Genomic DNA, 19,360 nt, shown 5'->3' on the forward strand with positions numbered 1-19,360 from the left:
ATGCTGTGGTAGCCATGCTGGTTAAGTGTGCCTTGAATTCTAAATAAATCACAGACAGTGTCACCAGCAAAGCACCCCCACACCATAACACCTCCTCCTCCGTGCTTTACGGTGGGAACTACACATGCAGAGATAATCCGTTCACCCACACCGCGTCTCACAAAGACACAGCGGTTGGAACCAAAAATCTCAAATTTGGACTCCAGACCAAAGGACACATTTCCACTGGTCTAATGTCCATTGCTCGTGTTTCTTGGCCCAAGCAGGTCTCTTCTTCTTACTGGTGTCCTTTAGTAGTGGTTTCTTTGCAGCAATTTGACCATGAAGGCCTGATTCACATAGCCCTCTCTGAACAGTTGATGTTGAGATGTGTCTGTGACTTGAACTGTGAAGCATTTATTTGGGCTGCAATTTCTGAGGCTGGTAAATAATTAACTGCAGCAGAGGTAACTCTGGGTCTTCCATTCCTGTGGTGGTCCTTATGAGAGCCAGTTTCATCATAGCACTTGATGGTTTTTGCGACTGCACTTGAAGAAACTTTCAAAGTTCTTCATGTCTTAAAGTAATGATGGACTGTCGTTTCTCTTTGCTTATTTGAGCTGTTCTTGCCATAATATGGACTTGGTCTTTTACCAAATAGGGCTACCTTCTGTATACCCCCCTACCTTGTCACAACACAACTGATTGGCTCAAACGCATTAAGAAGGAAAGAAATTCCACAAATTAAGCTGGGATCCACGGTGAGACAAGTCAGAAAGATGACATAATTACACTGACTGTTTTTAAATACTTTTTTAGTTCAACTTTTTGTGAAAATGGTCAATATGACAGACACTTTAAAAATAAGACTCAGATGAATTGTTGCATATTTTAGAACTTTTCATTTCTCTCCGTGGCAATGTGTGCAATCAAATATTTTACAGTACATTCGCTCCTCCCGACCCCCTCTCCTCCCGGACCTTAATAAATATAGTACACCCTTTGATCACTCAGTTTGGCCATGCACAGCAAGGCTCACACACACAGCTGACTTACTCATGCACAGGAGAGAGACAGAAGGAGAGAGGGGGGAGGGAGCACAACAAGGAGAGAGAGAGAGAGGGGGGGGAGGGAGCACAACAAGTAGAGAGAGAGAGGGGGGAGCACCACAAGGAGAGAGAGGGGGAGGGAGCACAACAAGGAGAGAGAGAAAGAGAGGGGGGAGCACCACAAGGAGAGAGAGAGGGGGGAGCACCACAAGAAGAGAGAGAGAGGGGGGAGGGAGCACAACAAGGAGAGAGAGAGGGGGGAGGGAGCAAAACAAGGAGAGAGAGGGGGGGGAGCACAACAAGGAGAGCGAGAGGGGGGGGGAGCAAAACAAGGAGAGCGAGAGGGGGGGGGAGCACAAGAAGGAGAGAGAGAGGGGGGGAGGGAGCACAACAAGGAGAGAGAGAGAGAGAGAGAGAGAGAGAGAGAGAGAGAAAGAGAGAAAGAGAGAAAGAGAGAAAGAGAGAGAGAGAGAGAGAGAGAGAGAGAGAGAGAGAGAGAGAAGCACAACGAGGAGAGAGAGAGGAGGGGGGATGGAAAGGGAAATGATGAGAAAAAGAGAAGATAGGTTTTTGATAGACAGATAGTGACAGAGGGAGTCAGAGAAGGGGGGAATTGGCAGAAAATAAAATTAGATGACCTTTCGACGAACAAAAACAATAAGAAACAGGATAGACTACAAAATAAGGATATAAAATGAAAAGGAATAACATATAAACACCAAGTTGAAATCACAAACACAATAGTTTCCCTTTATCTTTATCCAGGCCTAGAGTTCTGGTTGGTCCTTTTTAAGTCCAGCCCAGTTCCCATTACAAAATTACTAGTTTATTGCATCTCTATGTTTACCTGGTCTACAGAGTCTATGTCCCAAATGTCACCTTATTTCCTATGTAGTGCACTACACTATTAATGGAATAGGGTGCCATTTGGGACGCAGCTGGTGTACAGAGTCTACAGTCAGTAACCCTGAAACAGTTCAAGTCCGATCCAATAATACAATTAGAAGTTGACCAAGTGCGAAAACAAACAAAAAGTCTCAGACAAAAATAAACTCATAATAAAACAAATCTTAATAATACCAAATGTAACATTGACGACGTAACATTGAGGACACTTCTTTCTAATACATACATATCTCAGTCTTCTTGTCCAACTCCAGATCTTTGCTTGCTTGTCTCATTTTGCCCTAAACACACTTTAGTAATATACTACTTTTTACACATTCAAAAGTAGTATAATCACCAAATATCATTATTGCCATGACCAGTAAATATCAAATTTTCACTTTATAGCTCTTTCTTGGTCCGTGCTGAAGTATTAACACAGAGCACAAAGCACACAGAAGAAAAAAAATCACTCGTATTGAGAGTGGGACAGGACTTTTTGAAATCAAAGTCGTGTTAAATAAATACTGTAATGGTCTGCCACCCACACATCATTCGCTCGTTCTCAATTCTCGAAACGACCCAGTCACCCTCAAAAAGACACCTAATGATTAAAACGAGCTAGTAGAGGATTTAGGAGGAGTCTTTCTGTATTATTCACGTAGAAAAAAAAAATGTGTCTTGTTTTGAAATGATTCTCCCCCTAGCAGAGGACATGCTGCCTTTGTCAGGGATCAAGTCTTTAAGATGGAAGCTGCTGATCCCAGATAGATGGGGAGAGAGAGAGAGAGAGAGAGAGAGAGAGAGAGAGAGAGAGAGAGAGAGAGAGAACAAAAAAAAAAGAGTTGGATTACAGAAGATCTCCTGTTTCTATCTCGTCCCAGGCTCAAGGGGGACATAGTTGAGCGGACCCCTCACACCGAGGCACATAAGTCCCCTAGGCTGGCTTCGGCTGGGAGCAGAGCCATAACTGGTTCCCAGGGCTGGGAAAGCTCCCAATTTCCCAAATGTCAGAGTCCATTTTGAAATGCAACGTTAACCCGGATTGGCCCATTTTGAAATGCAACGTTAACCCGGGTTGGCCCATTTTGAAATGCAACGTTAACCCGGGTTGGCCCATTTTGAAATGCAACGTTAACCCGGGTTGGCCCATTTTGAAATGCAACATTAACCCGGGTTGGCCCATTTTAAGAAATGCAGTCAGTCCAAGTCAAGTCGGTCAATTTTGAAATGCGTTGGACCCGGGGTCTGTCCATCTGAAATGCAGCAGCAGATCGTCTCTCTGTCTTTTTTTGAAAAGCAGCCGCCCATTTTCAAAATGTGTCTTGGATTCTCAGGCAGGGGAGATGGTTCAGGGAGTGCAGCATGGTTGGTTGTATGTGAGGAGCGGATGGTACTATACAAACTGGCCATCCTTTAGCCCTGACTGTGGGAGATATGGTTGGCTCATCATGGTATGTTATTGCTATAGTCCTGAAGAGATTCCCAGTCTGTCTGGATGTGAGAGAAGGTGGAAGTTTGCCATTGCAGGTTGCTCAGACTGAGGCGTGAGGAGTTATGGGTAGTGTAGGTCCCCTACAGGTAACTCCCACTTCCACGTGCTCCTCCCCCCACATCTCTCCCTGTCTGTTTTGAGTAGAGAAGCAGGAGTGGAGCTTGGGGTCGGGTGAGAGAGTCACTCTCCCTGATTGGCCCAGCCGGACCCTCCCCCTCTGGACACCTCCCCCCTGGCACTCTCCCCTGTGGTCTATTCTTACCCACTGGAGGGCTTGTGAGGGCTGGAGGGTGGAGGGAGGGAGGCTCAGTGCTCAGTGACAGACTCCGAAGTGGGGTTCGAGGGGGGATCCTGCTGGACTTCTGGAGTGACGATGCCTCGGTGGAGCTTTTCCAATGACTGTTTCATCTGAGGGAGAGAGAGGACAGAGAAGGAGGCTAATGTCATTACAACCGTCATAATGAATCATTCATGAATAACAGTGAAGCCATTTGTAAGCCTTGTGTATGCTTTGCAAATGATTTGCGCACATGCTTGGACACACGCACACAGAAAGTACACAAACACACACATATGACACACACACACACACACACCTGGTCTAGCAGAGTGACTGAGGACTGGAGGATCTCTTGCCATTTGCCCAGCTGGGCCTGGTGGAACTGTCTCTGGAGCTGCAACACCTGGGCCCACTCTCCTGCAGACTGGGGTAGGGGACTGGATGGAGAGGAGAGAGGAGAAGAATGACAGGGAGGGAGAGAGAGAGAGAAGAGGAGTTAGTTCACATGCTATAAATGCATCTCTGGTAGTAGGTCATATCCAATGAAAGTGTTTGTTTTTGAGCAACGGAAGAGAACAAAACAAAATCATAGAACAAAACAGGAAGTCGGAATCAGAGGTGCATTTAGTTCTAGATTGCAAATCAAATCGCAAATCTAGTTGCAAATCAATAGGAGAATAGGACAAAGTAAGGGTAAGTAGTAATGACTATAATATAAAGATGGATCCTGGTTTAGTTACCTGTCAGACAGAGAGAAGGAGTGCCACGTCTCCAGCGTGTGTGCAGCTCTCTCCAGAGAATACAGCTTGTAGAACAAGAGCATGTTGAGAGCCACCAACACCACCAGACTAGAGGAGAGAGGGAGAGAGAGGAGAGAGCGGGGGAGAGGAAGAGGAGAGAAGAGGAGAGAGGGAGAGAGAGAAGAGGAGAGAAAGAGGAGAGAGAGAGAGAGAGAAGAGGAGAGAAAGAGGAGAGAGAGAGAGAGAGAGAGAGAAGAGGACAGAGAGAGAAGAGGAGAGAGAGCGGGGGAGAGAAAGAGAGAGAGAGATTAGCGAAAGAGATGGTGAGAGAGGAAAAACAACAAAGAAAGAAAGAGAGGGTAAATGTATTGAGATAAGTATGGGCCAAAAACAGAGGGAGCGAGACTAGGTTAGGAACAAAGGGACAACATTCAGGAATGAGAACTCAAAGCAGGAATGGAAAAGTGTTTGTACAACTCAAACTGTATACAGCACAAATGTTTTTGAACAAATGATACTAGACCATCAAATGATACTAGACAATGCAGACTTCACAACATGAACAGTCATTCAACAAGAAAGACATTGACGATGTGACATCCAGTCTCTTATTATACGGTACCTGACACAGATCCTATGCACATGAAGCCAAAGAGATAGAATATAAAAGGAGAAAGAAAAGGGGCAGTGGGAGGACGTTAGTAAGCAGAGGAGATATTCATTTAATTGAATCCACCCCCAACACTTTGACGACATGGATTACAGAAAAAGATAGCCTACTAAGAGAAACAAGCATTCACAGACTCATTTGTACACTAGCACTTCATCCTAAAGCTCTCTGACAAGCTGGACAAGATGAAGACATTGATAATTGCCTTGGTTTTTCTCCTACTAAGGGATAGGGGAAACGATCAACAATCAGTGTTTCTTTTCACGCACGCACGAATACACACGGAGAGGTCTGAACTCACATGAAGCTGACTATGAGCAGTATGGTAGAGATGCGGTTGCCTCCTCCACGCGACCGCTCTCCATGCTTGTACTGACCACCTGTTCAAAGGGAGAAATACACTACTTATTGCCAGAAGAGCCTGGATGCAGTTTCAAATCACACCACCAGATGTCAGTGTATTATGGAAAGTGGAGCACCAGTGGTCTCTGACATTTTGTTGTATGTTTGATCATAAACTTTCAATGACACACTTGAGGTAATCATTGAACTCTCTTCTTGACAATCTTTTATATGGGTCGTATTTATTAGGCATCAAACGGAAGAAAATGAACTGAAAAGGGGAGGGACTACCTGAACTTGTCCAATAAGAAACGTTCATTTTAGTTTTTGTTGCAAAATGTTTGGTTTCAGTGTGCCCTAATCAATAAGACCCCGATGCATCTCCTGACACCGCCCCGTCGACTCACCCGCCTCTCTCCTCTCCTCTCCCATCCCTCGGTCCCCGTGCTCTCCACCTCCCGCGCCCCCTCCCTCTCTCTCCCGGTCCCCCTGGCGCCAGGAACAGGTGCGTTTGCGTCGCCGCAGGGCCGGGGGTGTCTTGGCAGCGTCTGCCCCCACCGCATCCCCAGAGGTCACCACTGACACCTCCGACTGGAGCAGGGTCTCCAGCTTACACACCTCACTCTCTGATAGGGAGGGAGGGAGAGAGAGAGAGAGAGAGGGGGGTGGGGGGAGAGTGAGAGAGGGAGAGAGAGAGAGGGAGAGAGAGAGAGGGGGGAGAGGGGGAGAGAGAGAGGGGGGGAGAGAGTGGGAGAGCGAGAGAGCGAGAGAGAGAGAGAGGGAGAGCGAGAGAGAAAGAGAGTGGGAGAGCGAGAGAGAGAGAGAGGGAGAGGGAGACCGAGAGAGAGGGGGGGGGGAGAGGGGGGGAGAGAGTGGGAGAACGAGAGAGAGAGAGAGAGAGAGAGAGAGAGAGCAAGAGAGAAAGAAAGAGAGAGACAGAGAGAGAGACAGAGGCATAACCAGAAAGAAAGAGGTAAGCAATTAGAATACAGACACTACTTTATCCGGAGTAGGAGAATAAGACTACAATGTATGCCAGTCTCACCCATGTGTCTGTAGTACTCCTCAATGCCGCTCCAGGTGTTCTTCTCTATGAGTGCCTTCACCAGGCTCCACGGCTGCTTCTTATAGCAGATATCTGATGACACCCTGCAGACACACAACCAGCCACAACTCAGAGTCCATCACACTGTAACCAGTAACCCATCCCTGAATCACTAGACATAATGCATTGTACCGCACATACCTGGGATCACCACATAATTAAATAGAACATATTATATAATAGTATTATATGACATCTCTAAAGGATCACACGGTCCATGAACGTCAGAAGCTATAAACGTATTATAATGAATACCGATCCGCCACTGAACTGATGGCGCAGACAAACATGGCAGCTCTGCTTCTAGCTCCGAAGTAACACCCGCAATAACATCTGCTAAATATGCGTATGTGACCATTAAATTAGATTTTGAGTTAACTGCACCTCTTAGAACAGTTTAAAAGGACACTTCATCCATATTGGGTGCATTTTATTTTAAAAGTAAATTACTGTGTTATGTGACGTAAAAACATAAGCTCTTGGTTTCTAAGGGAGTGCGTTTACCTGATACATCCAACATTTAGTAGGTTAGCAATCAAAAAGTAGTTTCAAACAATTCAATGTTTCTATTTCCCCCCCAATTATTTGATCTGCACAGGCGACTCATACACAAACTATTAGTCAAAAAGCCTTCTTTAGTGTGTGGGGTGGTGAAAGTACGTACCTGAGTCTGCTCTTGTTCTTGTTGATGGAGGTGAGGCAGTAGCGGTGAACGGTGTAGAAGTAGTCCTGGTAGGGGATGCCCGAGGTAATGACCTCAGAGTCCACCACGTAACACTCACCCGGCGCACTGTTCTTATACAGCGTCTGGATGGAGCGAGGGAAAGAAAGGGGTTAGCATTAGCAAATGACCTATGGGGTGTGTCCCAATACTCGGAAGGCAAGTCAAGTCTTGTTCTCCAACTAACGTTTCTGTGCTGTGACCTAGAATTCGTTTTTGTGAACCGGATATTCAAACCAGAACATGGAGGGCAATGGAGGCTGGTGTCACTTTAAAATCAGAGGACAGGTTCATTGTAATGGCTGGAATGAAATTAATAAAACAGTATCAAACACATCAAATCCATATGTTTGATACAGTTCCATTTATTACCATGAGACTGTCCTCCGATTTAAAGTGACACCAGCCTCCACTAATGTCGACCAAATGTTTTTAAACTGTAAAATCCAACGCTCTGACTGTGTGACTGACCTGAGTTTCCACTACGGGGGCGGTCTTGGGGCCCAGGGGGTTGTTGATGGCGATGGTGTAACTCAGGATGCGGTTGGTCTTCCCACTGCTGCTGTCCTGCTGCCACTCACTAACTGACAGGTCTGACAGAGGGACAGACAGAGAGAGGACCATGAAAAGATTGAGAGAGAGAGAGTGTGTAAGAAATAGAGAGAGAGAGGGCGAGAGACAGTAAGTGCGAGAAACAGAGAAAGTAGGAGTGAGAGAGGATAGAATGAGAGGAAGACAGAGGGAGAAAAGTGAAAGGGACACAGCAGCGCTTCACAGAGGAAAATGCACTAATTAAAGCCACACAATGTCCACAAAGCTGGCAGGGGCACAAACCAGGGAGGCCACCAACCAACCAACACTACGCCTCTATGGCAGCATTTAATAAATGACAACTTTAGGGAATTGTGCTAAGAACAATGAATATGCAGAGCCCTGTCCTGCTTCTCTCAGAACAGACAATAACATTTGAGATGTTGAAGAAAAGAGAGAGAGAGAGAGAGAGAGAGAGAGAGAGAGAGAGAGAGAGAGAGAGAGAGAGAGAGAGAGAGAGAGAGAGAGAGAGAGAGAGAGAGAGAGAGAGAGGTTAACACAGCGTAAACAAATACTGCGGACTGCTCATTAGCACTACAACACACTGGCCTATGTCTGAGAAGAGGAAGACCCTGACTGCATCCCAAATGGGACCTTATTACCCATGTAGGGAATAAGCCAGGGTGCCATTTGGGACAGCTCCTGTCTAAGCACTAGGAGGATAATTAAGCAATAAGGCACGAGGGGGTGTGGTATATGGCCAATATACCACGGCGAAGGGCTGTTCTTACGCACGACGCAATGCGGAGTGCCTGGATACAGCCATTAGCCGTGGTATATTGGCCATATATAACAAACCCCCGAGGTGCCTTATTGCTATTATAAACTGGTTACCAACATAATTAGAGCAGTAAAAATTAATGTTTTGTCATACCCGTGGTATACAATTCCCTAAAGTTGGCCCCGTGTAGCTCAGTTGGTAGAGTATGGCGTTTGCAACGCCAGGGTTGTGGGTTCGATTCGCACGGGGGGCCAGTATGAAAAATGTATGCACTCACTAACTAAGTCGCTCTGGATAAGAGTGTCTGCTAAATGACTAAAACAATAAATAAATAAATACGGTCTGATATACCACGGCTGTCAGCCAATCAGCATTCAGGGCTCGAACCACCCAGTTTATAATAAGAATCATTCCATCCCCATATATGACAACAGCCATACTGTGGAGCAGCAGAGATGTCCTGCAGATGAGCACCAGTGCATAAGGAGAAAGACGGTGGAGTGGAAGAGCGTCTCACGCAGTAACACTCCTAGGCAGCATCCCAAATGGCACCCTATTCCCTACATAGTGCACTACGTTTGACCAGGGCTCTGATCAAACGTAGTGCACTATATAGGGAATAGGGTGCCATCTTGGACGTAGCCCTAAATGTTACTGTACAAACCCTGGAGGAGTGGACTTTAGGGAGGGCCGGTCAGTCACATGGAATAAACTTGAGCATTTTGCATCCTATCGTGTTGTAGCCTATCCATGTTTCTAGGCAGACTATCACTAGTACTGGGAAACAGTGGTGTGTACTGGAATGTACTCTAAGAACAATATTTATACTTAAGAGATTTAAGGAGATAGGTGGAAAGAAAACAGAATGAACAGAAAGGGAGAGGGTTCAAGTGGAAGAAAAACGAGAACGTTGCCAATGCCAACCATGTGAAAGATCACCAGATGTGTGTGTGTGTCTGTGTGAGCGTCTGCGTATGTACAATACCAGTCAAAATTTGGGACACACCTACTCATTCAAGGCTTTTTCTTTATTTTTACTATTTTCTACATTCTAGAATAATAGTGAAGACATCAAAACTATGAAATAACACATATGGAATCATGTAGTAACCAAAAAAGTGTTAAATCAAAAAGTATTTTAGATTTTAGATTCTTCAAAGTAGCCACCCTTTGCCTTGATGACAGCTTTGCACACTCTTGGCATTCTCTCAACCAGCTTCATGAGGTAGTCACCTGGAATGCATTTCAATTAACAGGTGTACCTTGTTCAAAGTTAATTTGTGGAATTTCTTTCCTTCTTAATGCGTTTGAGCCAATCAGTTGTGTTGTGACAAGATAGGGGTGGTATACAGAAGACAGCCCTATTTGGTAAAAGACCAAGTCTATATTATGGCAAGAAAAACCCTGGAATGATTAGGTGTGTCCAAACTTTTGGCTGATACTGTATGTCAAGAGCAGGTGTGTGAGATTTCCGCGTTTGTGCACGGACCTGTGAAGTGGCGCTGGGAGAAGAGATGCTGGATGAAGTGTGTGTCGGCGGAGAAGAGCAGGTCATGCAGCTTGTCCACGCTCATGCGCACCACCATGTTGATGTGCAGCCGGCCAGCCAGGTCTGCACAGAACGACTCCACCTCGTCTGGACGGGGACAGAGTTACACACCAGTCACAACTATAGTAACGCACAAGTTAGCAGAGATACCACAGTTGAGATAAAGTCTATCATCAGAATTTCTATGATTTTCTATTTTTTTTGTATCCTCCCAGGGTTTGTTGCAACTGCAGAGACAAAGGGGGGCTAGATACGTTGTCTTTTCAAGCAACTTCACTTCCATAGTGTCAGATAAAATGGCTTTTCAAGTCAATTAAATAAAATATAAAAACGTCAGCGATAATGGGGGGATAATGTACTTTTTGTTCATGAGACACAGTTTAACAAAGTTCTGTTTGAGCAGAAGAGAACTGTAAAATATTCCCCTTGAGGCTCTGCCTGACAACCATAGCCTGACGGTTCAAGCACTTTACAGGACTCAAAGAAAATACATTGTGGTTGCTAGCACTAGTACAGTTCAGACTTCTGTAACGTGAGCTCTGCCCTTTATCGGTCAAATCACAGTCACCAAAACATCAACATTACTTTTTCTGACAATATCTTGTTTTTCTGCTTCTAGTACTGTATCATCTGCTAAGTGAATGCAGACGTCTTCAGTTTCTCTTGAGTTTTGCCTTTAATGCAGCAAGTCACACAGTCTGTTCTCAGGAGAGTCAATGACCACCGTAATGTAGGTCCAACTAGACTCCTGGTAGACTACTAGTATGGTATCAATAGGAAGGGTGTATTACAGTAGTTTGAACTGGCTTTCTCTTCTGCATCTGCACTGATCTGAGAAGAAAGGATAGCTGAAAGCAGCAGAGCAGAAACCTATCGCTTTCACCTGTCACGTTCTTTCAGATTAGTGGGAATGAAGGAATGGAGAGAAAACCACCTTACAGACTATTCGAATTTCACCTTTGTGAAAAGTGTCTACATTCCCTCTCAAATCTCCCATGTCTGCATCAGATCAAAATGTATTTTCTATGTTTGCCTAAATTTGAATGTTTTTCCAGGAAATGATGCTCCAGTGGGCTCCAGGAACTCACCCTCTTCCTGTGTGTCTGAGGAGTTGCTGGGGTCTGTGGGCAGCTCGTCATCATTGGTGAGCTGGTCCAATGAGGAGAGGTTTCCCAGGCTGGTGGCAGACGGGGGCATCATGTGATTGGCCGACTCCAACAGGCTGTCCCCGCCCTCCTCCACATACTAGGAAATGGCATGCGAGGGGAGAGAAAGGGGTAGTTAGTTACCACCCGCCGTGAGGTCATTAAGACAGCAACACACACAGCAATCACACCACCCTCACATGACTGAGGAACCTTGGCAGACTGGTATGACCTCAAAGCCTCTACTTCTCTACTCTGCCTTGGTCAGACACAACAACACTGGCTCTTTTAGATATAGCATGGGCGGCGTCCCAAATAACACCCTATATAGTGCACTACTTTTGACCAGGGCCATGGCACCCTATTCCCTATAGTACACTATATAGGGAAGAGGGTGCCATTTGGAACGCAGACATTAGCTTTTCATCCGAGACGGATGGCCGTTTAGAGCCAACAAGCGACTCATTGATCTACTGGGGTATATTTATCCTATCAAGATAAACCATGGAACAGTCATAAGAATTATGAATCTCTCTCTTGAGTAAGTTCAAAGTTAAACATCCCCCCTACCTCCTGATGCTCTGGGTCATATTCATTAGGCACGAAACGTTAGACAACGTTTTGAAACGTTAGACAACGTTTTGAAACGTTAGACAACGTTTTTAAATGTTAGACAACGTTTTGAAACGTTTCGCCCTAATGAATACGTCCCTGTAGTTCCCTGGCATGAAATCAAACGAAACTCACGAAAGAGGCAGCAGCCGAGGCGGGGGCGGACAAGGAGGCGGTGTGTGTGGAGTGTGTGGTGGAGGGCAGGGAGCTCTGAGAGCTGGGCGGGCTTGGATCCGGGGGGTCGAGGGAGGTGCTGCCGGGGATGTCTATGGGCAGACAGGTGGATGAGGAGGAGGGGGGAGAGAAGCCCAGACCACCGCTGGCTAGGAGGGGGCCACTGGGGAACAAGGCTGCCATGGAGGAGTGGGGCGAGCTGCCCAGAGAAGCTATGGCCCCCAAGGAACTGAGGTCCAACAGGTCAGAGACAGAGACTGACTCATCCACTGGCCTGAGATGGTGGGGTGGATAAGGATAGGGATGGAGAGAGGTTGAATGAGACACACAGAGACAGACAGACAGACAGAGGTTGAATGAGACACACAGAGACAGACAGACAGACAGACAGACAGAGGACAGAAAAAGGGCAGTATAGGGAGAGAGAGGGGAAGAGAGGTAGAAAATGAGAGAGAGAATGAAGGATGGGAAGAGAGGAGAAAAAGGTGAAAGAACAGCATGATTAACAATTAACAATCACAGTAGTGGCTTTTAATTGAAGAGATCAATAATCCAGAGAAATCAAAGTTAATGGACAACAGTTCTCATTTAATGGACAACGCCAAACTAAATGGTCGTACACACACGTCAACAGACTCTCTCTCACACACACACAGCAAACATGTAGACTCACAGTAGGCCGTTAATGTGCTCGGCGGTGGGGGAGACATAGTCATCGTCTTCACTGGTGAGGCCCAGCTCAGTGCCGTAACACTGATGGACTATGTGCCACAGCTCCTTTGGGGACAGAGGCTGAGAGGAAATACACAGACATTAACCTTCTCAATGTCTCACTAACTTCTTGGAATTTCCTCTTGTAGGACATTTAACCTCAATCAATCATTCAATCAATCAGTAACCGATTGTTTTGTTCAGTGTTATATGAATTTTGGGTCCTGTTGCATTTTGTTATGTTATATTTCATCACTGAATAGTTATATTATCCAATAAACAATATACATAATATTGTTTGCCCCCTCTCAGTATTTGAAAGTGCCTTCATTCCGGCACGGTGATATATTTGCCCAGCTAATTTCACACTGGCAGAGAGCAGGAGTGTGAGAGCTGGAGGTGGGAGGAGGGAGAGGAGGTGGGTACCTTGTCCATCAGTGCGTTCTGCCACAGTCTGAAAATCATCATGTAGCTGCGATCCCTTGCCCCGAAAGATGTGAAGAAGTGCTGGATGAAACGACAGAGAAAGAGAGAGAAAGAGAGCACAGAGGAAAACAAATTGAGTGAATGATGGAATGATGGCTAGTGGTCATTGCTATTGATTCAGCGTTGGCTTGTCAAAAACCATGACAGAAATAGTCTATTTTGCCATTTGTCAAGCATTGGGAGCATCTAAACCAGTGGTTCTCAACTGGTTTTGCCTTGGGACCCAAATTTGACTATAACAATTGAGTCGCGACCCAATATTATGGACTGTTGATGATTACATTTTGTAACGTTGTATTGCAGCTGCCTTCTTGGGCAGGCTTCACTTGCAAAATAGACTTTGTCTCAATTATGGTATTAAAGAAAGTCATTACACTGCCATATTAACTGAGAAAACATTTATTGTCAATTCAAGAGAACAAGCCATTTAATTAGGCGACCAGTTCAGGAGTGGGGTGTAATAAATGATCAGACTCAGAACATGACATCAAAACCAGTCCAATAATGTTAATGAACAGTAACACATACCAGTGTTTAAAATATAAAAAACAACAATCATTAGGGATTCTTAATCAATTACAATGTCAACAGTTTCACAACCTTTACGTTTTTTTAAAAGGTGTAAGTTTAACCAGTTCAATAAAGAGTAATATGAACATCAGAATTAACTAACAATAATAATTCACATATTGAACAATAACTAATTAACCTGTTTATTTATTGTGTGTGTGTGTGTGGCGCCAATCAGTGAGAAAGCTGCGGGTGTTTCCATAGTTTGATAAGTTTATTTATTATTGAAGTCTGGGGTGATGGTTGACAGAGCAACTCGGAGGTCATGCTGGCTGTCCAGTTTGTTTCTGCTTTTAGTTTTCAGCACGGCCATAGCAGAGAAGCCACTTTCACACAGATAGGTAGTGCTGAACGGTAGCATGGTTCTGATTGCATGACAAGCGAGAGCAGGATACTCTCCCATTATGCTGCACCAGAACTGTGTCAGTGCCATTTCAGGGAAGCGCATGCTCAATCTGCGATCAAACGACAGCTACACCAGCTGATCCTCTTCGTTGCTTGGCAACGTGACGCTTCCCATCTCCACTCGAAAGGGGTCCCGTGGCCAGTCATCTTGTCTCCTGTTCTCCTCCAGGAAGTAGTCGCAAAACTTTCCCTGCAGCTTGACAAGATGCTGTTTAACGGGTTTCTGTCAGTGTGTCGCTGTGCGCTTTGTTGATCAGATTCTGAATCTCGAAATCAGCATTGGGAAACATGTCAATCCTCCAGTTAGAAACATGATTTGCCCAAACGGTAAGCTTCATAACGATTGTGCCCCATCCCTTGCATTGATACATTGAGAGAATTCAGATGATCAAAAATATCCGCCATTCCTTACAATCGAAATGTTCGGGCAGAGATTACTTGTTTTCCGAAAGAAACGCAGCAATCTCCGCTCGAAGCTCATAAAAGCGACAACACTTTACCCCTGGAAAGCCAGCGGACCTCTGCATGATAAAGCACCTGCTGGTGCTCGCTCCCCATATCCCTGCAGAAGGCCTGAAACACCTGCTTTTCGTGGAACTCTTTTTGATATAGTTGACACACTTGATCACATCCTGGAGAGTGGCGTGGAGCTCAGGCACCTTGTCCTTCGCTGCCAATGCCTCCCTGTGTAGGAAGCAGTGGTTCCACGTCGCACTCGGTGCTCTCTCCAGGATCCGCTTTACTACCCCGGAGTGCTTTCCAGTCATGGCAGCTGCCCCATCAGTGGTCACACCGACGCACCCATCCCAGGCCAGTCCCACAGAGCCCAGGTACATATCCATTGTGTTAAGACAGGCTCTGCAGTGTTGGTGGTGGGCAAATCAGCTGTTCCTCAAAGTTATTATCCCAGAAGTGTCTGACATAGACCATTAGAATTGCATGGTTAGCCATATCTGTGGATTCATCAAGGCGCAGTGCATAATGGCCATTTTCTCTGATGTCTGGCGTGTTATGTCCTCAGACATGTCCTGGATTCTCCTCCTCATGGTGTCATTGGATAGGGATATGGTTTTAAGTTGGTTGGCGGTTGACTCTCCCAAGATTTCAGTGCACATATCAATCGCAGCAGGGAGTATGAGATCCTCTGCGCTGGTGTGGGGTTTTTTGCACTTAGCAATGCGCTGGACCACAAGGTATGATGCGAAGTGCCTTTTCTTGTACCGTGCATACCTTGTTCAATTCATCTTGTGAGGCCTCCAGATATTGACGTTTCCTTTTTAAAAAGTCTGCCATCTTTGTGGCCTAGATGCTTGGTGCCCAGATTACTTTTCATTTTGGAGGGTTTCATGCTCTCATTAGCTAACAGCTCGTTGCATAGGACACACTACGGTCTACACTCCCCCTGCCTGTCTTCTATATATGTGTGCGTTCGTAAATTCATCAGTTATTCTGCGCTCTGGCACACAGACGAGAGTGCTCTGAAATCAGAGTAGATAGCCAGAGCGAATTTACGAACGCACCCTATGTAAAACCATATTTGATGAATTCGGGGTGGTATTTTCTCTTCTTGACAGGGACTGGGTTGTCTGCCTTGTTGTTGACATTGGAAGCAGCAGTAGATGAAGAGGGAGCTGCACGTTTTAAAAACTTGTCCATGAGTTCACTCTGACAGCTAGCCTACATGAGTTAAATGACAGCTAACTATCCACATGTGCAATGCCTGCAGAATACATCTGCATAGTTAGCCGTCAATCAAGCTAGCTGTCAGAAGATCTGTATTATCTGATTGGAAGTGTCACATTTAAAACAAAACAATGTTGTAGAATGACATTTTTATTGGATCAGTGTGTGTGTGTGTGGGGCGAGAACATTATTGTATTGGTCAGTGAGTTAGTGCAGCGCGAAAACCCTCCGAGACCAAACGTAGCTAGCCATTTCACTACTGCGGACACACTGCACATGTAAAGTCAGCAACAATAAGAGTTGCAGCGGTATCCTTTCAAAATAAGGTTTTTATTTTTTATTATTTTTAGTCCCGCGACCCCTTAAAATCCTCTCACGACCCCCACCCCCCAGTTGAGAATCACTGATCTAAACAATATGTACAGTGGGGGGGAAAAGTATTTAGTCAGCCACCAATTGTGCAAGTTCTCCCACTTAAAAAGATGAGAGAGGCCTGTAATTTTCATCATAGGTACACGTCAACTATGACAGACAAATTGAGAAGAATAAAACCCAGAAAATCACATTGTAGGATTTTTAATGAATTTATTTGCAAATTATGGTGGAAAATAAGTATTTGGTCACCTACAAACAAGCAAGATGTCTGGCTCTCACAGATCTGTAACTTCTTCTTTAAGATGCTCCACTGTCCTCCATTCGTTACCTGTATTAATGGCACCTGTTTGAACTTAGTATCAGTATAAAAGACACCTGTCCACAACCTCAAACAGTCACACTCTAAACTCCACTATGGCCAAGACCAAAGAGCTGTCAAAGGACACCAGAAACAAAATTGTAGACCTGCACCAGGCTGGGAAGACTGAATCTGCAATAGGTAAGCAGCTTGGTTTGAAGAAATCAACTGTGGGAGCAATTATTAGGAAATGGAAGACACACAAGACCACTGATAATCTCCCTCGATCTGGGGCTCCACGCAAGATCTCACCCCGTGGGGGTCAAAATGATCACAAGAACGGTGAGCAAAAATCCCAGAACCACACGGGGGGACCTAGTGAATGACCTGCAGAGAGCTGGGACCAAAGTAACAAAGCCTACCATCAGTAACACACTACGCCGCCAGGGGACTCAAATCCTGCAGTGCCAGACGTGTCCCCCTGCTTAAGCCAGTACATGTCCAGGCCCGTCTGAAGTTTGCTAGAGTGCATTTGGATGATCCAGAAGAGGTTTGGGAGGAATGTCATATGGTCAGATGAAACCAAAATAGAACTTTTTTGGTAAAAACTCAACTCATCGTGTTTGGAGGACAAAGAATGCTGAGTTGCATCCAAAGAACACCATACCTACTGTGAAGCATGGGGGTGGAAACATCATGCTTTGGGGCTGTTTTTCTGCAAAGGGACCAGGACGACTGATCCGTGTAAAGGAAAGAATGAATGGGGCCATGTATCGTGAGATTTTGAGTGAAAACCTCCTTCCATCAGCAAGGGCATTGAAGATGAAACGTGGCTGGGTCTTTCAGCATGACAATGATCCCAAACACACCGCCCGGGCAACGAAGGAGTGGCTTCGTGAAGAAGCATTTCAAGGTCCTGGAGTGGCCTAGCCAGTCTCCAGATCTCAACCCCATAGAAAATCTTTGGAGGGAGTTGAAAGTCCGTGTTGCCCAGCGACAGTCCCAAAACATCACTGCTCTAGAGGAGATCTGCATGGAGGAATGGGCCAAAATACCAGCAACAGTGTGTGAAAACCTTGTGAAGACTTACAGAAAACGTTTGACCTGTGTCATTGCCAACAAAGGGTATATAACAAAGTATTGAGAAACTTTTGTTATTGACCAAATACTTATTTTCCACCATAATTTGCAAATAAATTCATTAAAAATCCTACAATGTGATTTTCTGGATTTTTTTTTCTCATTTTGTCTGTCATAGTTGACGTGTACCTATGATGAAAATTACAGGCCTCTCTCATCTTTTTAAGTGGGAGAACTTGCACAATTGGTGGCTGACTAAATACTTTTTTTCCCCACTGTATATTGTCTACAACAATCTATAATAAAAGTTATTTTCCTTTTTCTTTACATATCATTGACACCTGTTACCTACTGTTCTTACACTACTCTGAACCATCATAGTGGACTGTGTGACTGAATATCGAGCCCCCTGGCTCACCTTGTCGTGGTCAGTGCTGATCTGAATGGCGTTGGGGATGACTTTGGCAGTCTTCTCCTTGGTCAGGGTGGTCACATCTTTCAGCAGGATTGTGATCTGAACAGAACAGGGAGGGTTAGTGTGTGTGTGTGTGTGTGTGGGGGGAGTCGGTTCTTCTATCCTTGTGGGGACCTAAAATCCCCCAAAGTCTCCATAAGGATAGTAAAAAAGGAATGAGGTGTTAGGTTTAGGGTTACAATTAGGCTTAGAAATAGGGTAAGGGGTTAGTGGTTAGGTTTAGGCTTAGGACTTAGGTTTAGGGTTTGGGTTAAGGTTCAGATTAGGGTTAGGGAAAATAGGATTTTTATTGGAAATCAAATTTAGGTCCCGACGAGGATAAAATAACAAAATGTGTGTGTGTGTGTGTGTCTATAACTTACAGTGGTTTCCCAGCGGAAGATATTGCTATAGAAGCAGAGCCAGTTCTCTGACAGATAGAGTCGCCCCTGAAGTAGGATGTCTTTCTGCAACGCACACGAGTAGTCTGGGGAGGAGGAGAGGAAGAAGAAGAGGAGCGACATCAGGCTGACAAAGCAACAGCATCGGCCCTTCACTTCCACAGTGTCAGTACAGAGATGCAAACTCACACACAGAGTGTGTGTGTGTGTGTGTGTGTGTGTGTGTGTGTGTGTGTGTGTGTGTGTGTGTGTGTGTGTGTGTGTGTGTGTACGCGTGTCACTCACCCACTATGAGGCGTTCCGTGTCTGGCAGCTTCTTGAAGAGTTTACGGAAATCCTCATTGCGCTGTTTATAAGTGGGACTGAGAACCTGAGAGAGAAATAAAGATTACTTTGTTGCTCTTCTATGCTTTATCAAATATAAGCTTGCAGAACCAGACGTGTGTCTATGAATATTGTATATACAGTGAGGTCCAAAAGTATTTGGACAGTAAGATTTTTGTTTGTTTTGGCTCTGTACTCCAGCACTTTGGATTTGAAATGATACAATGACTATGGAGGTTAAAGTGCTGTCAGCTTTAACTTGAGGGTATTTTCATCCATATCGGGTGAACCATTTAGAAAATACAGCACTTTTTGTACGTAGTTCCCCCCATTTTAGGGAACCAAAGGTATTTGGACAAATTCAATAATATGTGTATTAAAGTAGTCAAAAGTGTAATATTTGTTCCCATATTCCTTGCATGCAATGACTACAACAAGCTTGTGACTCTATAAGACTGCTCACAGTCTGAACTTTAACCTCATAGTCATTGTATCATTTCAAAATGATATGAGCC

The 19,360-nt window shown here is 45.1% G+C and overlaps 1 protein-coding gene across 5 annotated transcripts in view; it reads right to left on the minus strand.

The window, feature by feature from the left end:
• Positions 1-1,499: 1,499 nt before the first annotated feature.
• LOC121563776 (protein Aster-A) overlaps positions 1,500-19,360 on the minus strand; it is a 31,579-nt gene continuing 13,718 nt past the window's right edge. For 4 of the 5 annotated variants that reach the window (XM_045215088.1, XM_045215085.1, XM_045215087.1 and 1 more), the window contains exons 4-20: positions 18,807-18,891; positions 18,504-18,607; positions 18,085-18,180; positions 13,196-13,276; positions 12,732-12,850; positions 12,020-12,332; positions 11,216-11,372; positions 10,068-10,214; positions 7,738-7,859; positions 7,210-7,352; positions 6,486-6,589; positions 5,848-6,066; positions 5,400-5,478; positions 5,051-5,062; positions 4,429-4,536; positions 4,005-4,125; positions 1,500-3,816 (exon numbers count right to left, since the gene is read on the minus strand). In XM_045215088.1, coding sequence (XP_045071023.1) covers positions 3,715-3,816; positions 4,005-4,125; positions 4,429-4,536; positions 5,051-5,062; positions 5,400-5,478; positions 5,848-6,066; positions 6,486-6,589; positions 7,210-7,352; positions 7,738-7,859; positions 10,068-10,214; positions 11,216-11,372; positions 12,020-12,332; positions 12,732-12,850; positions 13,196-13,276; positions 18,085-18,180; positions 18,504-18,607; positions 18,807-18,891 — 2,112 coding nt within the window. In that variant the 3' untranslated portion in view covers positions 1,500-3,714. The remainder of the gene's footprint in view (positions 3,817-4,004; positions 4,126-4,428; positions 4,537-5,050; positions 5,063-5,399; positions 5,479-5,847; positions 6,067-6,485; positions 6,590-7,209; positions 7,353-7,737; positions 7,860-10,067; positions 10,215-11,215; positions 11,373-12,019; positions 12,333-12,731; positions 12,851-13,195; positions 13,277-18,084; positions 18,181-18,503; positions 18,608-18,806; positions 18,892-19,360) is intronic. The other variant, XM_045215086.1, reaches the window with a different exon arrangement.

The sequence above is a fragment of the Coregonus clupeaformis genome, unplaced genomic scaffold (genome assembly GCF_020615455.1).
Source record: "Coregonus clupeaformis isolate EN_2021a unplaced genomic scaffold, ASM2061545v1 scaf0366, whole genome shotgun sequence".
In the NCBI taxonomy this organism is placed as follows: Eukaryota; Metazoa; Chordata; class Actinopteri; order Salmoniformes; family Salmonidae; genus Coregonus; species Coregonus clupeaformis.